Below are 23,774 nucleotides of genomic sequence, written 5' to 3' on the forward strand. Positions count from 1 at the left end.
GTTCACTCTGAAGGAATCACTCACATGACCTGTGCACTTGTAATGACACATCAAGGATGTTAAGAGGCTAAAAGCAGGTTTAAATATTGCCCCATTGAAGTCAACAGGGTGCAAATTTTAAAAAGAGGATAACACGGTGTAGGCAACACCGATTTTTGTCGTTGTTCTCTGTATTGACAGCACTCCAAATTTACAAAAAAATGAGCTCAATGTTAAAATTGACTGGAGTTCTCCTTTAATAGGGTCCATACTCATTTACTTTCATTACATGGGAAAAAACCTGCCAGAATATTCTTTAAATGCAGAAGTCAGTTAGTCATACAGCTTTGGAATGATGTGACATTGAATAAATGATAGACTTTCATTTAAATTCAAGTCCTGGATGATTTTAATTCCACACACTTGTGTTATTTATTTATTTTTCAGCCACATGTGTGACTGTTTCTGCCTTTAACTCAAATCATCACAGGCACTAAATAAAGGACCTTTCCGATTCATCTATACTAATCTCAGGGCCGATTGCACCCTAACAGCCTTTCGGGAATTCATCTGAAGTCTCATTTGGCAAATCTTGAGTTTTTACATTAGCACCAAGTATGAAGTCACTGAGATTCAACACCAATATAACCTAACTCAGAGGAAGGCTTTCCAGGTGTTCCCAAACCATCAGCACTAAGCGTGACAGGATCCATGCCGAGCCGTATACCATTGATCATAAATTTTGTTATATAATGGTGCAGGTCCAGGGTTCAGCAGAGGGAATGCTGTCTCTAGATAATGAAACGTCTGCATGGTCTCAAAGCCTGGGGTACGGCAGCCTGTGGTGCATGCACAAATGCCATTGACTTGGTCCCTGACATCCTGCTTGTGTATGGATTGCATGTAGTCTGTTATTTCTTGGATGCCAGATTCTAATATTCCCCTGCTAGAAATTCCCATTAAGAAACCTCCGACCTTTGAGCCCTTGTTTCATTGTCATTTGAGAAATGAATTCCATCACCTTTTGGTTTCGATCACCAATTCATGAATCACATGCTTGACATACAATCTCTATTCGATATAATCTCTATTGGATTTGAAGAAGATAATGAGAAAAGTCAAGCACTTTGTGTCTCTGTGTGTGATCTACACTTAAAAATAATTATTTTGCTGAACTTAATTTAGTTGTGGACAATGGTTTCATATTATAGAAAAAAAGTTTCCTTATCATTAAAATGCAAACTCAACTCAAACATTTTGTATAGTAGAAACCTAACTGAATAGAGTTAACCCAAATACAAATAGACGTCACACTACTTCAAATGAATCGCTTGCAGTTAACTGCTAACTAGCCATATTATGTTAAATGTAACTTACCATTCATCGTTATGGACGCTTGAAACACTAAATCGCAAATAAAAATCAGCAAGCGAGGCTTAGTTACGTCATAATGTTTTGAAACGTTTTGAAATGTCAGTGGTTTGTCACTAGGAGAGTTGATCTCAAGTGAACCAGGCTGAAACTGATCTCAAGTTAGTTTTATAACTTAAGTTCATAGCAGTTAAATATGTTGTGTTCAATAAAGTTAAACATATTACACTAATAATTATAAACTATATTTATGTAATGGTATTCACAAATAGTATTGAGCAGATAACACTAATGAAAATCTGTGCAATTATTCAAATAAATACGTAAAATATTTTCAATTTAGCTCTTGTAGAAATGGACCCTCATCCAGTTTCAGCGATGCTACTGAACATTAACACGCACACACGTTTACTTAGCCATTTAAATGGGGACATGCCATAGACGTAATGGTTTTTATACTGTAAAAACTGTATATTCTAACCCCTTACACTAAACCTACCAATCACACAAAATTTTCTGCATTTTTACATTTTAAAAAAACCCTTTAATTACCTTATTTTTATACCAGATTTACAAGTGAGGATGTCCCCAAAATATAGTTAAGTAGGTACACACACACACATTCTAAACTTATATTATGCGAATGCAGTTTAATACCATCCATCTGTGATTTGTTGGGTAACTATCAAATGGACTAGACAGTTTGCTCCCATCACTCTTCTGGGAGGTGGTCAGTACTCACTCTGCTACTACTAAACACAGACTAATTTCTCAGTTCTTGTGCTCTCCTCCATCTTTAGATGATCAATCATGCCAGCAGCTCCGACTGGACAGGAGGCGGCCCGGCTCTCTTCAGGAGTGTGACAAGTGAATGCTTTGTGTCAGGCAATCTGATGTCCTCCGCTGGGATCCATTGCAGGGGCCCCGGGGACGAACCCCTCTCTCTGTCTGACACACACTTGGAGATAGGACGTGTTTGAGACTCTTTAGAATGGTGCCAATTGATTTCTCCTTTCACTTCCTCACTCTGGCACATTCTTTCTGTCGCTCTCCCCTTTCTTATTTTCTTCTGCGGGACATAGGGGGAATAGACATAGGGAGCATGAGGTTTATAGCGGAGTGACAGCGCCCTGACAGATATTCAAAAGCAGCATTATCAAGGGCTGATGGAAGTCTTGAATATAGTGGTTAGGATCTATATTGGTTTCGGGAGAAATGATGGCCTTGCATCAGAAAAACGAGATGTGTAAGATGAATGGAGAGCTGGCCAAAATGATGTTCAGTTTAAAATGAACTGACGGCAGAGAAAGAGAAGCTATAGATGAGCAGATTTTTACCCAAGTTTTACTCTCATTTTGTGACACCTGTGGTGAATATACCATCAGTTGTTTTACTATATATGATAATGCAGGCAGAATATGAAATGGAAAAAAGAAAAAAACATTTTAACAAGTCTCAAGTGAGCATAATGCAAGTACTTATAAGGTCCAGACAGCGAAATAAATAATTTTTGATTCATTGAAATTGTTCAGGTCTTTTTGCAGAGAGAGTAATTTAGGAATCAAGCACACCTCTCACAAAGTAATTGAGTCCTTGAGTAATGACTGAGTGATCAAGCCTGTAATTTGAGACTATTAGAGGGGTAGAAGCACTGCTGTTCTGGAGGATGGGAATAAAATGGAAAGAAAATCATAACTGTGATCTTGATTCTCATCAGCGTTATGCCAGAGCCACTGACTTAACCAGAGGTGGGTTTGTTGGTAATGACAGCAAGAACAGAAAATGAGGAGAAAAGGCTGCACTGCTGTCAGCACTCATGTTGTCTCGCTGTCTGTAAACCACACCCCAGATCTACTGTACCTGCCGATTTAAACATCAATGTCTGAATAATCACAAATGAGCCGGTGCTAGTCACGATGACAGTTACAGAGAGAGGTCAGAAAACTCTTAAGAGAATAAATCACCCCCAAATGAATATTCTGTCACGATTTACTCTGTCAGGATTACATTTTTTGAACATGAACATTTTTTGGTGTGTTTCACACAATTTCATTCTTGCTTTAATTAGTTTCACAGACTTTTCCTACTGTATGCTGTTCTGTCGAAGTTTGTCTCCCCTTAGATTAGTGCTCATTCCACTGGTGTTTCCACAGTAAGCAGATTTGTTTTATTACATTGTAATGCTTGTTATGTGTTTAGATACCACATTGCAATGTGATAAAATACTTACTTAGGTATAAAATGCTTTATTACATACAATATTGCCAAAGCATTATACTAATAACAATACAATTGTTTTAAAATTAGTATTCAAAAGTAATAAAATAAGATAAACAATATACACATTTATCATTTACTCTCTCTCACCCCCATTGGATTCTGTTCCCCCCATGTTTCTTATACAAGGACACTAATATTGATCAAACTGATCCTGATTGAGATCCATTGTGTTCATTTCACTATAGTTTAATGGGATAGTTTACCCTAAAATGAAAATTAGGCCATGATTTACTCATCCTCAAACCATCCTAGGTGTATATGACATTCTTCTTTCAGACGAATACAATCAGAGTTATATTATAAAATATCCTGGCTCTTCCAAGCTTTATAATGGGAGTGAATTGCTGTTTCTGTTTTGAAGTTCATAGAAGTGCATCTATCCATCATAAACAAACTCCACACGGCTCTGGGGAGTTAATAAAGGCCTTCTGAAGCGAAGCGATGCGTTTGTGTAAGAATAATATCCACTTTATAAAGTAAAATAACTAGCTTCCGGCCAAAAAACAGCGGGCGTGCGTGCGACAGTAGGCTGCGGTAGGCTAAATGATTTACGACAGCATTAATGGACAATTCTGCTTTCAACCTGTAGAAGGACTAGGGCTGTCACTTTACGTTCGAAAATCGATTGCACAATTGATCGGACCAGCCAACACAAGTTTCGAAAACGAAAATACGGAATCGATTTTAACGGCCTCCTCTCGGAGCGCGTCCGGCTCGTCACGATACACCAGCAGCGAACGCGCGTCACACAGAAACTGCAGGCTCTGACACACACACACATAACAGCAGATTATACTTCTGCATAATGTGTCTCTTTATACTACAAAACTGTAAATTCTGCCGGTATACATACACTCATGCATACAGAGACAGATTCAGATTCGGGCTAAGCGTCTACAATCGCCTACATAGGCGAAATTTGTTTGACATTTCTAACTGTAAACACAGCCATGTTGAAGCCTGCAGTAATGTTTTTCATTGATGTTATGGCAATCCACTCTGCTTATTGTTTTTCGAGAATGTTGCACTCCTGTTTGTCATTTTGCACGAAACTTCACGCCAATAAATCATCAGGAATATTTGCTGACTTGTGCGCGTCTCAAGCGCCCTCTTTACGTTCGTCCTAATGCCTGTTAGTTGTCAGTGGATTTGCCCATGGTGTTTAAAATGGAAACGTCTTTAGACATGGAAAATCGATTTTACAATCGATTCAATGAACACTTATGTCTCAAAAATCGAACAGGATTTTTTCACAAAAGTGACAGCCCTAAGGAGGACCGCAGAGGAAAAGTCCCATAGTGTTGCTTTACGTGTTCTGCTGAATATATAGGTAATTATCCCATACAATTTTAAGTTGTTACAATAGTAGATATAAAAAAAGGACAAATTGGTTTACCAAAACAAAACATGGTTGAAAATATATGTTTTAAAGGTCAACTATTCTGAATAACAGTAGTATGCATGATCTAGAGCAAGAATGTACAGAACAACATTGTTCTGTGTTCTAACACCTCCCAGAACTACACACTTTCAAAACCAATAACACATCAGAAATGCTGCTTGGAATCAGAGGCGATCCATTATGCACCAGCCAAAGAGACCCATAGGAGCTGGATATCTCCTTCGCTTTCTTTCTGTTGTTCTTTTTCTCGCTGCATTGCTCTGTTTCTCATCGCATGCAGCACAGCTGAGGTACGGGTCCTGTGCAAATGTCCTGCTGGGCTGCCAAGGTTCTTTTATTCATCCTACCTAGATGGGGAATTTGTTATGGAAATATATGGCATGTTAGTGGTAGCAGCAGGGAACCAGGGAGCAAAAGAATGAATCGTGCTGAGAAGCCACAGATCTGGCCCATTTTATCTATAAATTGTAATGCTTATTCACCACCATCTATAACCTGGATCTTTTGATAGCTTTCTCACAAACAAGTTATTAATGGATTCATTTAAAGTGATGTTTTGTTTTGCATGTTCAAATCCACCATGTTACATTCTCTAATTTTGCACCTTTCAATTTCTCTCTAGCGAGTGATCATTAAAAGTCAGCTGGCCTTGTGGATCCAACAGCATCCTGGTGATTCAGTGTCCTCTCGCTGAGGAGAAAAGCAAAGTGACACAAATCATTTACTGTGCGTGTGTGTCTATAATAATTCATAGTAACAGCCCTGGGGACAAGTTATCAGCAAAGTAATTACCACAAACCACAATGAGAACCTTGTGAACAGGCTCCATGTGTCTCTGTGCCTGTGGTGGAGGTCGGTCAGCTGAGAGGTATTGATGAGGTAAATGTGTTTACCCGTGACATACATTTAAGGGCTGTTGTCCTTATTGTATAGAGCAGAACAGGTGAGAGTTATTAGACAGACGCCATCAGTTTAATACATCAGAAATGAGCTACTGGGGTTCAAATACAAGAATATAATTGTAAAAAGTGAGCAGATATTAATATTACTTAAAAAACAAGGGATCACATCTTTGATTTATATGTGCAAAACACTGTTGGGAGATTAAGTCTGATATTAGAAACTCTGACTTGGGTTAGGGTTGTAGCACAATAACAAAATGGTTTTGATTTGATTTGAATTTTTCTTACAACTCAGGCCCCTTGCACAAGGATATTAGTTAAAGGTGTGAAATGATCAGTTCGAGGAAGACATTTTGGCATCAGTAATTTGAGTTAGATATATGTTCCTCAGTTCATGCAATAGACACTTTAAGGATGTCATTTTGCAGTGAATGATCATGTGATCCTAGCTGACTCATCCTTGACTTTATTTTGAAAACCTACAGAAAATGAAATCTCAGCTGGGATTTTGAACTCCAAAGTTGCTCCTGACTGTTGAAAATTTGTATTTATTTACATATATTAACATTTAGTATTCAAGCTGAAACTGAATTAAAGATATAATTCTGTTGTAATTAAAAACTAACAAAATTCCATATCTTTAAAGGATAGTTTAACCAAAAATTTGAATTTCGTCATTACTTACCCTGAAGTTGTTCCAAACCTGTGTGTTTCTTTCTTGTGCTGAACACTAAAGAAGATATTTGACGGCACCCATTGAACCATTGACTTTTTTCCTACTATAGAAGTCAGTGGGTGCCGTCAACTGTCTCGTTACCAACATTCTTTAAAATATCTTCTTTTGTGTTCAGCACAAGAAAGAAACTCATACAGGTTTGGAACAACTTCAGAGTGAGCAAGTAATGACAACATTTTCATTTTTGGGTGAATTATCCCTTTAAGTTTTCCCTAACCCTATAGTAAGTACATGTAGTTGCTTAATATTACACAGTACAATTACACTCAATGTTTTTTTAAAGACTGAAAGAGCTGCTAGAAGCTTAGTGATGATGAAGTCATGCGTGTAGTTTAGCTTTTGACTTCTGACGATTGTATTTATGCTTCAAAATTCATAAAAGTTATGTTCAATTGTGAATATTATTACGATGAACAAAACGTGTAGAATCATAAGCGTTTGTTAGTCACAGAACCTATGTCCTGCAGGAATCCAAAATCCTATTGGGATTTTGTCAAAGAAACACACACAGACATCATGTCCAGGGAAACAACTTTATAACTTTATTCATAGTTGTTTTATAGCAAAGCAAACATCAAAGGATGAAGGCATAAGTTCATCTGATATACAGTATGGCACCACTTAGGAGTAAATTAACCTTTTGAATACACTTTTTAATCATTATCAACCAAAAAAAATATCATATGCAAGAAAACCAAACAACCAAATTAAAACCCAAACAAAAAGACAGAAAAACATTTTTTATTTGTTTAAAAGAAATGCATCACTCATCATCTTAATTAGCATTTAATTCATTCAAAGCCACACACTTACTATTTGCTTTTTTTTTTTTTTTTGCTTTTTTTGCCATCACCAGTTTGTGATTATGTACTACCTATCTCATGAAATAAGGCAGATTTTTGAAAATGCAGAGACAATCTGGTAAAAATATTGAGAGCTTGCAACTGATATCGGTTTATGCGTGTGACAGGGAAGGAGACCGATAGAGAGAGAGGGACTGTAAATAAAACATTTTAAACAATGCTGGCATGCATCTAGATACACTTGAGGGAATAGATTTGTTAGCGCACTCATCAAAAACGACCACGTCAGTCTGACACAACAGAGGTTTTCCTTTTTTAACAGGCATTCGCAGCAGACAGAGCAGCTTTGAAGATGAAACATGATCAATGCTCGTTTGAGAGATTAAAGGGAGGCTCTGCGAGCGTCGTGTCGTTTCAACGCCTCTGTTATATAGCGTGCAGTAGGGAGGAATGTCACCACTCCATCGGAGACTACAATCAAGCGATGTTCTCCTCGTTTGACCTGACTTGGTTCTGAAGCTCAAACACGAAGCGAAAGCCTCTTTAAAGTGACATCATCGGTATATACACGCACACTCACTCGTGCGCAAACGGCACATTAACAGCCATTTTAGTGTTTTTCACCTAAAAGAAATCTTAATCGATGGACAGGGCTGTGAAACCGAATTATATTTGGTCTGAATCTTAGTATTGCAAATCTGCTTGGAACTAAAAGTGTCAGGATGATTTTTGGATGTGTTTTGATCAATCTACCCAATTCAAATCCAGCACCAGGATGCCATATTTAAAAACAACAACAACTATTGATCAAGCAGCATGTTAAGTGAGGTATAGCAGCCCTCCTCTAGCTCCACAATCCCTGCACTCTCTCCGTTTCAAACTCTCATTTGTTCCTTTTTATATAGCTATATATTTGATTTATTATCAGTATGAAGAAGTGGAAAGGAAATACAGGTTGAATAGAAGGAAATATGGTGAATGAAGTGGGGGTCAACTCTTTTCCCAGTGCTTGTGGGCGACTCCCTGTCGTGGGACAAAATTGGTGTGATGTTTGCCTTCACACAGTTTGCCGGCACTCGTTCCTATGAGGCTGATTGTCGTCTCATTCCTGTGCGCTCTCATCGCCTTGGCCGTCTTGGAGAAAGCAAACATTTAAGCAGAATGAAGAATGTTAGCAAATAAACAATTAACCTGGACTAATGCAGAACACTGAAAGAACATGAAACCAACATTGAGCCTATTTACTTTTTTCTTTGTCAAACCACCCACTTCAAAACATATATATCTATCTATATCTATATCTATATCTATCTATCTATCTATCTATCTATCTATCTATCTATCTATCTATCTATCTATCTATCTATCTATCTATCTATCTATCTATCTATCTATCTATCTATCTATCTATATACTGTATATAAATATATATATATATGTATGTACACCCATATAACACACACATATAAATACACAAACAAAATGATTATATTATATATAAATAATATCATATTTTATAATTATATATTATATTGTTCAAATATTTGATCAAAATGAATATTTTTTATTTATTAGGCTCTCTCTCTCTCTTTTGTGTTCCGTTAGCTTGACGCTTCATCAGGCATGTGATCAGCTAAAGACAAAAAAGAAGGACACCCCCCCGCAATTATTATTATTATTCCAAATATTAAAATATTTCTTCCATATTCATACAAAATCGTACTATTGCAATACATACTATTGTACAGCAAATTTAAGAATTGAGCATTTAATAATCATAATAGCAATAATATATTAAAATACAATATTTGTAAAAATAAAAGTATTAATAGAATTGTCATTAGTATTATTGATATTATTATTATTAACAACGATAATTAGTATTATATTATATTATATGTTTGTTTTATTTTATTTTACAGAACAACAGTAAAATTACAATACAAACATTTATAGTTGTCTTAATTTCTTTGCTTTCAAACGTTAAACCACTGAGTTTTTATTTTGTCGGTAAACCGCAGGGAGACCTTAACACCTCTTTTTGTTGACTACGAATTTGGGAAGACTGTTGGTGCATGTTTCATTCTCAAATGCAAATTATAAGCGACTCATAAACACAACACCTGCAGAGTAGCATTTACTGTAAATCGAAAATGAACACAGTGCTGTGCTGAAACATGCAGCGCATCAGACTATATATTCATACTGTATGATTGCAGCGGCCGTTGTGATTTGAGCCATATCACATTCTTACAACCATGCACTGGCATAAAAAAGTTACTGAGCAACAGGTTAGTGACACCGTTTCAGTGGCAATTTTTACTCGCATTTGGCGTTTTGAACATGCTATGGGTGTCCTGCCTCGCCGTCAGAAGCAATCCACGAAATAAATGTATTAGAAAACGTAACATTTTGCATTTTTTTTAGTAATAGTTTGAGGCCATTTTGCGATTTTAATCATCATAACCCCAACAAAAAAATCTTTTTCAGATCTACGCAATTCACGTGGGTCACACTTTTCAGGTCAAGTGAGTTTTGCTTTCAATTTTATGTTGGCATCAATATTACTTAGAATTTCTCTTTTGATTAATATACAGTCAATCAATACCTGTGTTTGTATAGATACCCACATAAAGATACTGTACTAAATATCTTCCTGTCAAACGTAAAGGGAATGAATATAAATGGCATGCTGGGAGTTTGTATGTGCGGCCCTAAGAGGCAAGCTGACCCTAGGGTTCCCGAAATGACAGCACAGCAAAACTCTTATCACACATGATTTATCAGCTTTCTCGCACTGCGTCATCTCTGCGCTCCGATCACACACGCTTCGTGTTTGATTTATTAATGTCCGTGAGGTGGGCATGCAGGTAATTCATCAAACTCAATTTAAGGAGGCATGCCAACACGTTTACTCTGAAAAATCAGGGTCACTCCGCAGTTCCAGATCAGCAGAGAGAAAGTGAATGAGAGAGAAAGGAAGTGAAGGAAATGTGGATAAGGGGCAGAAAAAGTTGTGAGCTTTTAGTTGAATGAGGAGGACAATGAAAGGGACTGCAACATTTACATGAGTATGTTTCTTTCTCACAGCTTCTATTGATTTATTGCTTTTACCTTGGGAATTTGGTCTGCTCTCTGTTGGAGTTGAGTCTGGCTCTTGTGAGCTCTTGTCCTGGGCTTTCACATCAACTAGAGGAGAGACAATGAAAACAAGGGAATGAGAGGGAACAAGGCAGAGAGAAGGGAATGAATGACTCGAGATCAGAGAATTAAAAGTTAGACGCCACTGGGTGACATCTGATTGGCTACTGTGCTTCTCCTAGAAGTAAATGCAACGGATGCTAAAGGCTATGCCTGAGGCAACAGAGGCTTCAACAGAGCTCAGGATGACGAGATACACCTGTGCATGCTTCTTCTGCAAATACATCCAAAAAACACTCCCTTTCCTCTGTAGAAACAAAAAATCAAGCATTTGAGGAAGTGCAACATTTAGGGACTGTTCGTTATTTATTTAAGGGGCCACCGGAGGAGTTTTGAGATCTGTTGTCAAAAAAGACATGACCCTCCCTTCGCCAGCAATAAATTTTTCTATGACCCTCCAAAATGATTGTGAAAAAAGGCATGACCCTCCCCGATAATTTATTGATTAGCCTAATTCTACTGGTTTGCGCTTGGCAAAGATGTTCAGATAGCCATTGTTTGTTTGTTTTTTAAACCATAAACTCTTGCTTTCTCATCTTACTAGGGCTGTAACGATAGACCAAACCTACGATTCGGTTCGTATCACGATTTTTGATTTTAGATTTGAAAAAAAAAATCATGTTTTCGGTGCTGATGCAGTGGTGACGCGTTCAACATGTGGGTGGCGCTGCGAATAACGCATCTAAAAGCTGTCACAAAGAACCGGCAAAAGTAATGATTATTAATATCTCAAATATAGCTAGGAGACATTTTAAGTGTTTATTAATAAACAAGTGTTTTCTGTGTCGACTGCAAAGATTAAGTTGACGATGCGTCGCGATCTTCTCAGAACGCGCCAGAGAGAAATGCACATTTCATAAGCAGAAAGCAGTCTGTTTTCTTTAATTGTTTTTGAATTGTTCTGTGTAAAAGTAGACATTTCAAGCTTTCTATATATTTCTCAGGTCTGTGAGGCAGCATAGCCTACCTTACACTGAGTCTCAGTTCATTTATGAGACAAGAGTCCAGTTCACTCGCCCGCGCCTCCGTGTCATGATTATCTATTTTCTACTATATTTAGACTACTTATTATTTATTAAATCCAGATGAAACATTGATTAAAATTAAGATAAAATTAATAAAAAAACGAAATTCACTTTAAAGAAAGGCTTTGTGCTTTCTGTTTGAGGTCTCTTTGAAATTTTTAAAGTCGCTTCAGAGCAGTCATGCCCGTAATGGAGAACTGTCACGTCCGTAACATTATTTTTTTTTTCACATAAATGCGAACACGAAAAATAAAATAAAAATAATATAATATTTTATGTTCTGTGGAGGCCGATCTTTATTCATCCGGTGGGTATATATCTTTGGTTTGCACAGTGTAATTTATAGAATTACTAAAAAATATTTTGCCACGTGTATTTCACTCATATTAAATATAAAACGCATGTGTAGTAGACTGATATTTTTCTAATGTCTTGACTCCTTTCAGACGTTTCAAAATATTGGTATTAAATGCATTTTCTGAGAATTTTTATTTTAATTTTTGACTGCAAATGTCACGTCCATAACACTGGAATCGCCCAATTTTAACGAATTTATCCTCAACTAGTTTTTGTGGTGTAGGTCTATGTATTTTATGTTAACTTAAATAATACTAATAGTAATTTAAAGATGTGGTAGCCCCTATATCTTACACATCGTGGAAACAAAATATGGTAGTATCGCGCTACAGCGCACATTCTATCAGCTGCAGATCTGGCGCCTCAGTCTCAATAGCCTACTGTTAAATTCGACGTACGTTCACATCACATGTTAATGCAGCGGTAGAGTTACACTCACAGGACACTGTGCACTTAACAAAAGTTCATTATTTGCTCGTGCTTTAAAGCTTTGCCGGGTAAACTTTTCTTTGGCATTCTGTTCTGATGCACTTTTTCTAAGCACGAACTGAAGTGCACGCGCACTGTCAAACAGCGCCAAACTGGATTTTTGTTGGGTCAGACCCATCTGATATCGAAGGGGGGCTGATAACGCGAGATCAACATGGAATAAATGGAAAAAAATAGCACCAAACAAGCCACTTTGAAATGTTGCTGTTTTAATGAATATAAAAGTTGGGTGACCCTCCCCCCTAGACTAAAAAAAGTTGGATGACCCTCCCCTCAACAAAGAATAAAAAGACATGACCCTCCCCTATTTTCCTCCGGTGGCCCCTTCCATAAATACCGAACGGTCCCTTACAACTGTTATCTCATGTGCCTCTCACCTGTCACAGAAATAAAAAGAGGCAAAAAAGTCCATTCAATCAATTCAAATAATAAAAAAAATGAATCCACTCATACTCTTCTTTCTTCTGTATGAATAATAAACCATGCATTTGAGCTCAGAAATGACTGGGTGACATCTCTGATCCTGGTTCCTGTATTTTTTCTATCAAACTTTCATATAATATGTACAGAATGTATGTATAAATAATGTACAGTAACTAAAAGGCCATAACAATGAATTTACATCTGAAAATGCACACACACACACAGCTCTGCCTTCATCTGTACGAAATATAAAATAACAAACCATGTATTTGAATTGGAGTCATGTCAAACTGAGCTGTGGTGCTCATACAGGCGAGCTGAGTTTGAATCTGGCTTGCAAGTATTTCCATTCCCTCCTCTTTGACATTTAAAGTGACTAAAATGCCAAAAAATATTCTACATTTTTGTTTTTACCTTTAGTGCTGCTGGTGTTGTTCTCCTTGGCTGCTGTTGTGACAGGATCTAAATAAAAAAAAAAGTCACAAAACAATGTGTTAAGTTCTCTGTGGCTTTCGTTTCTTTTGGTTTTTACAATTATACTGGCTCCATATGCTGGATTCCTCAGTATCCTCTATAGGAAGATTATTTTATCCCCCAAAACATCATTATATATACATCACCCCAAGTGTAGTGTGTTTAGACAGTCACTTCAATAAGAGATTACTTTATAGCAATTGGTTCTTTGGTATAAGACCCATGCATAATATTTAAACATGAAAAATATGGTCCAAAAGCCTCTCGCCTTCAAGAGGAACAAAACAAACGCAGACGAAAGGAGAAAGCATCGAAAATTAATTAGAAACTGCCTTGAGTCTATATCAGCGTGAGCCTTATTCTCAAACTAATTCAAACTCCCTCTACAACTTTCTCTCTTCTATCTCTCTGCCTAAATACCAAAGCAAACCACAGCATGAAATATCTCCTTCCTGCGGCACATCCACGGATGATGCAAGCACACAAAACTCGGTGCTGCAGAATGTCTCGGCACTCGAACAATAGCGTTTGTCTGCAGAACAACAATATTTACCTTCATGAGAATCTCACAAACATCTTCTGAACGCAGTGGCACATCTTACACGTACAATACAATACAGTGTAACGACATGGCCTCTGCTTTCATTGTGATGCTACACGCTTTCATGCTAATTTCATCACAATTCTTCGGGATACGGTGGCAATGTTTCAACAACTACAGACGCTGGCTTTAATGCAGCCTTTCAGAAGGAGAGCAACCCAGACGCTTCGCTCTCCCTGGTGGCCAGCCCACAAATTCTACTGATTTAACAGAGCAAAGCTACAAGTGATGGATTTTTGTTTCGAACAAGGAAGAAAAAGGTCTTTCCATCAGAGAAATGGAGCAGCAGCAGAATGTCTGGATGAGGGAAGGTGAGGGAGAGTACGGGCAAACACCACCGCCATGATTTCATTTCATTCTTGTCTCGCGGCACCGTAGAGGGAGAAATTGAAACTGAGTGCGATACCATTCAAAAACGCTGTTTCCATTACCGCCCACTTCTGGAAGCAAGCCTCCTCTCTGTCCCTCGCTTTGTGTTTTTTCCATATTCCTCCACAAATGGGGAGCTGGGCTAAACAAAGAATCACACACACTTCCAGAGGCAGTGCAGAAACGTACACTGCAAAAAAAGCATTGCTTATCATCAGTACTTTGGTGTTGTTTTTAAGTGAAATATCTAAATATATAATAAGTTTCTAAATACATGTATCTAAGCATTCTAAAAACAACATATTTCTACTTGAAAAAAAAAATTCAAACTAAATTAATGATGCTTAAATATATGTAAAATATATATATGAAGTGTTCAGATGCAAAAGGCTCTAAGTGGCATCTGAAATTTTCTTCTAGAATGATCATTTTTATCAAGCTTGTATATTTTAGTTCAGTAATTTCACTTAAATGACAATTAATAGGTAATTTTCATTCCCATTTAAGTGAAATTACTGAACTAAAATATACGAGCTTGATAAAAATGATCATTTTAGAAGAAAATTTCAGATGGCACTTAGAGGCTTTTGCATCTGAACTCTTCATCTATATGTGTGTGTGTGTGCGTGTGTATCTTGTTTTAAGAATGTTTAGGAAATGACTTTTGCTGGACAGATTCTGACTTTCACATCACTTTTGTAATGCTCTTAGTTATTTTGAGATGAGCACTGCATTTAAATTGTATGGACAAGCACCAAAGGGAGAAAGTTAAAGCTGTCGCTCGAGTGAACCTGCAAGCTCAATTGAGACTCGGATTCCTCCTGACGCTCCGTCTGTCTCTCTTTCCATGTAATAATGTCATGGCTGAGAGGGAGCCCTGCCACTTTAGGATCCTAATAAGCAGTGCTGATCAAAACACAACAAACCAGCCTTTGAAAAGAAGGAGGAGGGGGGGAAAAACAAGATACTGGAATTTCAATCAATGCCTGTGCTTGCTTCCAACTGCTGCCATGTACGTCAGGAGATGCTGCAGAAATTTGCCAGCTCTCTAATTTAGCTTTACAGCTGACAACAGTTTGAGTTCGGCCTTTCGGGAAGAGAGTCTGACGTGCTGTGAAACAAATAAAGTAGCCAGAGGCTGTCAAGTAGGAAAAAGTGTGCAAAATATGACATGGAGGGTAGCCGTGCACTTACTTTCTGCAGAAATGTGAAAGAAAACAACTGAATTTCATTTCCCTACCCAGCAGTCTATAGACTGATATCAGGTTTCTAAAGTCACGGTATCATGCCATTATGATTTAAAATCTTCACAAATCACAAATAATGATATATTTGGTGTTAAACATCCAACTCAGTAGTCTTTACAAGAGGCCTGAAATGACGCGTTTTGGTTACTTATACTGGTTCATTTATTTATTTATTTATTTATTTATTCATCCTGACAACAGTCCACTGGAGACTCCGGTAATCTCTTCTCCACAACGGCTGAGCGAGCTCAAGATAGTCGGTGTTTGAGTGCTCTAGCTTGGATAAATTGTCATATTTTCTTTGCTTCATATGCTTCCCTTGAAATTAACTGCACTTAGGCGTAATGAAAGTTTGATGGTGTCTTTGTGTGTGTGGTATCTTTACAGTCAGTGCTGGGCCACTCACAAAGCATGGAAGACGAAACAAGTGAGATAGAGAAAGGGAGGGAAGTGTGTTTTTTTTTGGGGGGGGGGGGGGTGGATGGGGGCAGATGTAAGTCATATTCATATTCAGACAAGCAGAAAATTAGATCCTCCACCAACCATTCGCTCTAGAGATCGTTAGGGGCTTGTGGGTCTATTGTTAGGCTGCATAAATCGACTGTGCCACACAAATAATGACCGGCTGTGTCAGGCCAGCATCAACATCTTTCCTCGTCCCCTTCAAAACCAACAATGAAGTTACAGACAAAGGCCAAAGCAGGAGTGTAGTAATCGTGAAGTAATCCTCAGGATATATGACTGCTTACTGAAGACTCAAATGCTGGTGCTGGTTGAAGGGGTTAACCAATGCCTTCACAAAAATGACCAGTTTCAATCAGAGTTGTGTGCTATTCAGAACTTAACTGAGAGTGCCTTTCAAATTCCTGAATTTGAATTTAAGGTGACAAACAGGATACAGATTTGGAATTTAAGTTAAAGTAGAATTAAAATAATAATAATAAAAAAAATTAACTGGGTCAAGTGTTATTTTAAACTTGAAAGGAAACAACTCTTAAAATGTAGTGTTGGAAAAAAAAATCACTCAGAAAGTGATTCACTAGTAAATTTTCACAATTAATGGCAAGCATCACAGAATTAAATTTTAAACATCCATCCATCCATCCATCCATCCATCCATCCATCCATCCATCCATCCATCCATCCATCCATCCATCCATCCATCCATCCATCCATCCATCCATCCATCCATCCATACATACATACATACATACATAGAAAAACATTAAGCAGCAACTGTTTTCAACATTGATAATAATAAGAAATGTTTCTTGAGCACCAAATCAGCATATTAGACTGATTTCTAAAGGATCATGTGAAACAGAAACCTGAAGTAATGAATGCTGAAAATTCAAATCAAATACATTTACTGTAGCTTTGGAGAGCATAAGAATTCTTTCAAAAACATAAAAAAAAAAAAAAAAATCTTACCAACTCCAAACTTTTTAACGGTACTGTATATAATTCTAAAATAATGAAGTTGTACTTGCATACGACAACGGACATGTACATGTAATGAAGGGATCACAAAATAGGCTCTGGCACCAAAGTTGGCACAACAGATGTAAAATGATGAAACGGCTAACAGAGTGTAAGCATTTTCTTATACTCACACAACATCAGTACACACAAAACAAAAACAGCCTTAACATTTTATTTACCTCTCAGTGATCGGCTTGAAACACGGCTGGACTGGCCATTGGGCATACCGGGCATTTTCCCAGTGGGCCGACATGCTTTTTGGGCCGATACATCTCATAAATACATAATTTTTTTATTATTATATATATATATTATTTTTAACGGCCCAAAAAATTTGTACATCGGCGGCCCATTCGTTTTGTTTTGTTTTGCTTAATTGGCGGCGCTGGGTTTGTGCCGGTTTAATGCATTGGTCAAAAAAAGTCAGTGTTAGTTTTTTTTTTTCTGACAGACCAGCCCATGAAACACGTAGATCAGCAGCCCATTGGCTCTTTTCTTGATTGACACTGGGCTGGCCCAATCACAACTTTAAACAAGTGAGCAAGCGTGCAACCGTGTCAGTGTGTATCTATCAAAATAGTCAGCGAGATGGAGAAGAAACGCAAGGAATGTGCAGATAAATAGCGTGAAAAAAATAGAACCAGGCTCTTAAAGCAGACACTGTAAACTGTGTCAAAATATATGTTTTCTGACCTTCATCAGCTCCAGCGGCAGATGATGATAGTGAGAAGGATCAGGAGAGATATGAGAAAGTGTAGAGCCTGCGGTAAGCAGAACTACTTTCAAAACACTTAGGCTATGTCATGAGTGTAGGAACCCATAACCCAGTTACAGATTATTTCCACATCTGCATAGTTGACGATTACCGCAATTCACTAGAAATTTAAAGGGATAGTTCACTTTGAAATAAATTTTTGATATGTTTTAGCTTACCTCAAGGGCATCCAAGATGTAGGTGTCTTTTTTTCCACAGTAGTTTCAATTTTGATATTTTTAGGTCAATCTGTTCTTGTCTGTCAGTCATATAATGCAGGTCTATGGTCACGGTCTCAAAACACAAGCACAGAGTCCAAATTAAAACAATTCCCCATCGTCCAAATGAAACAATTCCCCATCATAAGTACACACTGATGGCCTAAGACACGAAACGAGCGGTTTGTGTGAGAAAACGAACAGTATTTATATCGTTTTTAGCTCTTGAAAACAGCACACGTCCAAATGGTCTGACGGCGCGGGCGGCTATAGATGTATACATAGATGTCGCATTGGCTACGGTTTCGTTCCAATGAACTGCAGTAGTGAAGGCGACATCTAGTGTATACATCTATACCCGCATAGATATATACACTAGATGTCGCTTTGCTACGGTTTTGTTCCAATGAACTGCAATAGCCAAGGCGACATCTATACATCTATAACTGCCCGCGCCGTCAGATCATTTGGACGGTGTGCTGTTTTCAAGAGCTAAAAACGATATAAATACTGTTCGTTTTCTCACACAAACCGCTCGTTTCGTGTCTTAGGCCATCAATGTGTACTTATGATGGGGAATTGTTTCATTTGGACGATGGGGAATTGTTTTAATTTGGACTCTGTGCTTGTGTTTTGAGACAGTGACCACAGACCTGCATTATGACTGACAGACAAGAACGCTTTGACCTAAAAATATCAAAATTGAAACTACTGCGGAAACAAAGACACCTACATCTTGGATGCCCTTGAGGTAAGCTAAAACATATCAAAAATTTATTTCAAAGTGAACTATCCCTTTAATGAGAGGCGTTTGTAAACCATGTTTTCCGCCAAAATAAAAGCTTGATGCAGTTTGCGTCAAAATAAAAAATCATGTGCTTATCTCTTTCAAGTATAGAAATTGGCACAAAACTAATTATGAAAGTTTCCTTTATTTTTTAGTGCATTTGTTTTACAAAATATGGCTATTACTGTCATTGGATTAATATTATAACTATTATTATGTAGTAGGTGTAATGTAAATAGACACTGTAGCTAAAAGAGGTTTGACATTTTCTTTGTTTAATTTGCACACTGAATATGGGTTGGAGCTTTTAATTTTGAACTCTCAAAGTGCATCAGATTGATGAATTTAACATTGGGGGGCATATGCCCCTGAACCCCCCTAGAAGGACCGAGGTCCACCCACCACAGTTTTACCAAAAATCCTGTAAGAAACACTTGTATTGCTATGCCAGAGCCGCTTATAGCTTGTTTTAGGATTCACCACTGTGGAGTATAGTTCAGCTGTATTAATAAATGTCAAATTTTTACTTATTTCATCTGTTAACTCTCACTCGTTCCTACTCGCTCATTAAATGGCATTAGTGGTTTTAATGAATAGGAGTTGGTATGCATATAATTAAGGGCGTGCAAAGATGGGTGGTGTTTATGATCATATAGTGGGCCGGTCTGGGCCAAAATGCCCGGGCCGATTTTTTGTCCCAGTCCAGCCCTGGCTTGAAATGAGAAAATCATCTGTACATGAAATGCACCACAGTTTTATTACACCTTTACTCTCACCGTTTCCAAAGACATACATGCCTGAAAAAGCAAGAATGTCTAATGAAATTCTGTCAAATGCAACTGGACTTGATTTTAGATTATTTTAGGAAGGCCAATCATCCGAGACGCTTCAACAGAGAGAGGAGAGAGTCTTTTTCACAGTCAAGGAAGGCATCTGCAATGTTTACAATCCCATTGAATGCCTGGATTGTTCAGGTTCTCAAAGCCATTTGACTCTCACAGCAGCTCAAAGCCGACCACAAACAACCAAACCAATAACCCTGGCCTAACTGGGGCACAAGCCAAACGTAATCGAACCAGTGACTCACAAAAGCACCTCGCCAGACAGTTTTCACATGTCACTCAGAAGGTTAATGGAAAAGATCTCGACTGAAAGGAGAACAAGAGAACAAGCTTACAGCCGTCCGAACATTCACACGAGGTTTGTTGAGTAAAACCACTCGATATCTCACAAGGCGAAGGCATTATCTATCTGTCCATCACAGTATGTTCACACCGTATGTTTGGTTTCCGGATTTGACATAATGAATCAAGCTCCTCTCATCCGGAAAAGATGAGAGGCGTAAGAAGTACCTGATATCTCACTTTAGGTAAAGAAGCTCAGGGTGGTCTTCAAGCTGTGCATTCATCATCTAACATGTAAAATACTGTATTCTTCAAGTGAATAGCCACATTTTAGACCAAAGTACGTCTTTTGTAACGTTTTGTGCGAGTTAACGGTACAGTTCAGCTCATCATTTAAACATACATCAATGTAATTCCAGGTCTATTCATACGGAACAACGGCGGGCAACCTTTTCAAAGAGCCAGACCATAAGAGCTAATGAAGTGCTAAATGTGGAGAGCAAACTTCATTTTCATATGTAAATATTCAAAGGTTGCGGGGCGAGGGCAGGCATATTTTCTCTGGAACAACACTGAGGAGAGGAAGAGAAAGAGAAAAGCATTCTGGGAGGCACTTGATTGTGTGGGGCTTTTTTTTTCTCTGTTGCGTCGCTGTGTGATGGTGAAGCTTCAAACAATTAGAAGCAATTAAAAGGTATTGAGTCGAAACAAACCCGGTGGGGAGGGCTTCAGTGTAAATACCACAGATCTTTCTCATGCACGTTCCTCTGTGAAAAGCCAAGTGGGTCCTCTCATCTGTATTCCACCCTCTCAAAGCAAAGAGTGAGAAATACGAGGAAGGGTTTCTACAGAGCCAAGTAGCATTGTATTGCTGGCCGCATTTGCCTAAAGTTACAAGATGTGCTTTGACGAGCTGCCATTGTACAAAGAAGAGGTCCTCTATAGGTCTGAAAGGCTTCCAGTTCTCTCGGGCCAAAAAGGCCATGCTTGGAAAAACAAAAAAACCTTTTAAAAGATGTGAAAAGAGAACATGGGGTCGCTTGGTTTAAGGGTCACATTGAAAGCGCTGAGGAGATTTGAGCAGGGAGGTTTGTGGCAGATAAGTAAAGTACATTAAGCAGTAAAGGGAGGGGAACGGCAGCCTTTTTTTAATACATCACTTGTCTATTTAAAAACCATATGATAAAATCATAATGTAACATGAGTCTAAAGTGTGTTTTCAGAGCTGAAAGCAATAGTTCACCCAAAGATTAAAATTCTGTCATAATTTACACACCAATGAGCTATATCTTTGAGTCTAGAACCAGATTAGTCTGATAATAAATGAATCATTCAGACTGCTTTTGTGAACCGGAACAACCAATTAACTGAATTGACTCAAATTGAACATCATCCCATAAACTGACTTAAATATCAGTCTGTTCATCACACAAACCAATCAAATATCTTTAGAGCGTGGTCAAAAAATATTCTTTTGGGAGAGAACTATATGTTTAATAATGTGTTTAAGAAGTTAGAGTGCAAGTACAACTTTCTCTTTGTTTTACTCTTCTCTGCTTCAAATTATATGGGAATGACTACACGTCCAAAAGCTATGATGATTCAAAACCATAAAACTCACACACAAAAAAGGAAAAACAACAATAAATGTGAAGGAAGTAAGAAAAAGAGGGCATCCCCTTTGCCACGACCTTAAGAGCAACTAAACGCGGCTGTCAAAGGTAGCAGGGCTTGTTGTGAAAACTTATCGAGTGACTTAGCATAATGTGTGGACTGCTTTTGAACCTGACCCACCGCGTGTTCCTGGGCATGAGGTTATATTCAACAGCACAAGTTTCAGCAGCAGAAAATAGGATGCATGAGCACCTTTAGACCTTGCTGGGAAAAGATGTGAGAATATAGAAAGCAAAGTTCTTCACATTCAAACACTTTAACGATATACAGACATATTAAACCACTCAAAGGAAACATGTTTTCAAACAGCTTCTTATGGTCACAAATACTAATCCATATTATACAGTGAGGAAAATAAGTATTTGAACACCCTGCTATTTTGCAAGTTCTCCCAATTAGAAATCATGGAGGGGTCTGAAATTGTCATCGTAGGTGCATGTCCACTGTGAGAGACATAATCTAAAAAAAAAAAAATCCAGAAATCACAATGTATGATTTTTTAACTATTTATTTGTATGATACAGCTGCAAATAAGTATTTGAACACCTGAGAAAATCAATGTTAATATTTGGTACAGTAGCCTTTGTTTGCAATAATGGGTCAAACGTTTCCTGTAGTTTTTCACCAGGTTTGCACACACTGCAGGAGGGATTTTGGCCCACTCCTCCACACAGATCTTCTCTAGATCAGTCAGGTTTCTGGGCTGTCGCTGAGAAACACGGAGTTTGAGCTCCCTCCAAAGATTCTCTATTGGGTTTAGGTCTGGAGACTGGCTAGGCCACGCCAGAACCTTGATATGCTTCTTACAGAGCCACTCCTTGGTTATCCTGGCTGTGTGCTTCGGGTCATTGTCATGTTGGAAGACCCAGCCTCGACCCATCTTCAATGTTCTAACTGAGGGAAGGATGTTGTTCCCCAAAATCTCGCAATAAATCGCCCTGTCCCATGTGCAGAAAAACACCCCCAAAGCATGATGCTACCACCCCCATGCTTCACAGTAGGGATGGTGTTTTTGGGATGGTACTCATCATTCTTCTTCCTCCAAACAATTTTAGTGGAATTATGACCAAAAAGTTCTATTTTGGTCTCATCTGACCACATGACTTTCTCCCATGACTCCTCTGGATCATCCAAATGGTCATTGGCAAACTTAAGACGGCCTTGAGATGTGCTGGTTTAAGCAGGGGAACCTTCCGTGCCATGCATGATTTCAAACCATGACGTCTTAGTGTATTACCAACAGTAACCTTGGAAACGGTGGTCCCAGCTCTTTTCAGGTCATTGACCAGCTCCTCTCGTGTAGTTCTGGGCTGATTTCTTACCTTTCTTAGGATCATTGAGACCCCACGAGGTGAGATCTTGCATGGAGCCCCAGTCCGAGGGAGATTGACAGTCATGTTTAGCTTCTTCCATTTTCTAATGATTGCTCCAACAGTGGACCTTTTTTCACCAAGCTGCTTGACAATTTCCCCGTAGCCCTTTCCAGCCTTGTGGAGGTGTACAATTTTGTCTCTAGTGTCTTTGGACAGCTCTTTGGTCTTGGCCATGTAAGTAGTTGGATTCTTACTGATTGTTTGGGGGGGACAGGTGTCTTTATGCAGCTAACGACCTCAAACAGGTGCATCTAATTAGGATAATAAATGGAGTGGAGGTGGACATTTTAAAGGCAGACTAACAGGTCTTTGAGGGTCAGAATTCTAGCTGATAGACAGGTGTTCAAATACTTATTTGCAGCTGTATCATACAAATAAATAGTTATAAAATCATATATTGTGATTTTGGGATTTTTTTTTAGATTATGTCTCTCACAGTGGACATGCACCTACGATGACAATTTCAGACCCCTCCATGATTTCCAAGTGGGAGAACTTGCAAAATAGCAGGGTGTTCAAATACTTATTTTCCTCACTGTATGTAATCCATATTTACCCCATGCACTACTGTTCAGAAGTTTGGGGTTGGTAAGACTTTCTAATGTTTTTGAAAGAAGTATTTTATGCTCACAAAGACTGCATTTGCTTAGAAAAAGTAACCGTTTTCTATTTTAATATATTTTAAAATGTAATTTGTAAAATT

At 38.1% G+C, this 23,774-nt stretch overlaps 1 protein-coding gene across 1 annotated transcript in view; it reads right to left on the reverse strand.

Annotated features, from left to right (window-relative positions):
* Positions 1 to 7,189: 7,189 nt before the first annotated feature.
* Positions 7,190 to 23,774, reverse strand: part of macrod2 (mono-ADP ribosylhydrolase 2) — a 598,881-nt gene continuing 582,296 nt past the window's right edge. Inside the window, exons 18-20 of the mRNA XM_081351444.1 lie at positions 13,383 to 13,430; positions 10,588 to 10,662; positions 7,190 to 8,607 (exon numbers count right to left, since the gene is read on the reverse strand). Coding sequence (XP_081207570.1) covers positions 8,576 to 8,607; positions 10,588 to 10,662; positions 13,383 to 13,430 — 155 coding nt within the window. The 3' untranslated portion in view covers positions 7,190 to 8,575. The remainder of the gene's footprint in view (positions 8,608 to 10,587; positions 10,663 to 13,382; positions 13,431 to 23,774) is intronic.

The sequence above is a fragment of the Scardinius erythrophthalmus genome, assembly GCF_964197995.2.
Source record: "Scardinius erythrophthalmus genome assembly, chromosome: 21".
NCBI lineage: Eukaryota > Metazoa > Chordata > Actinopteri > Cypriniformes > Leuciscidae > Scardinius > Scardinius erythrophthalmus.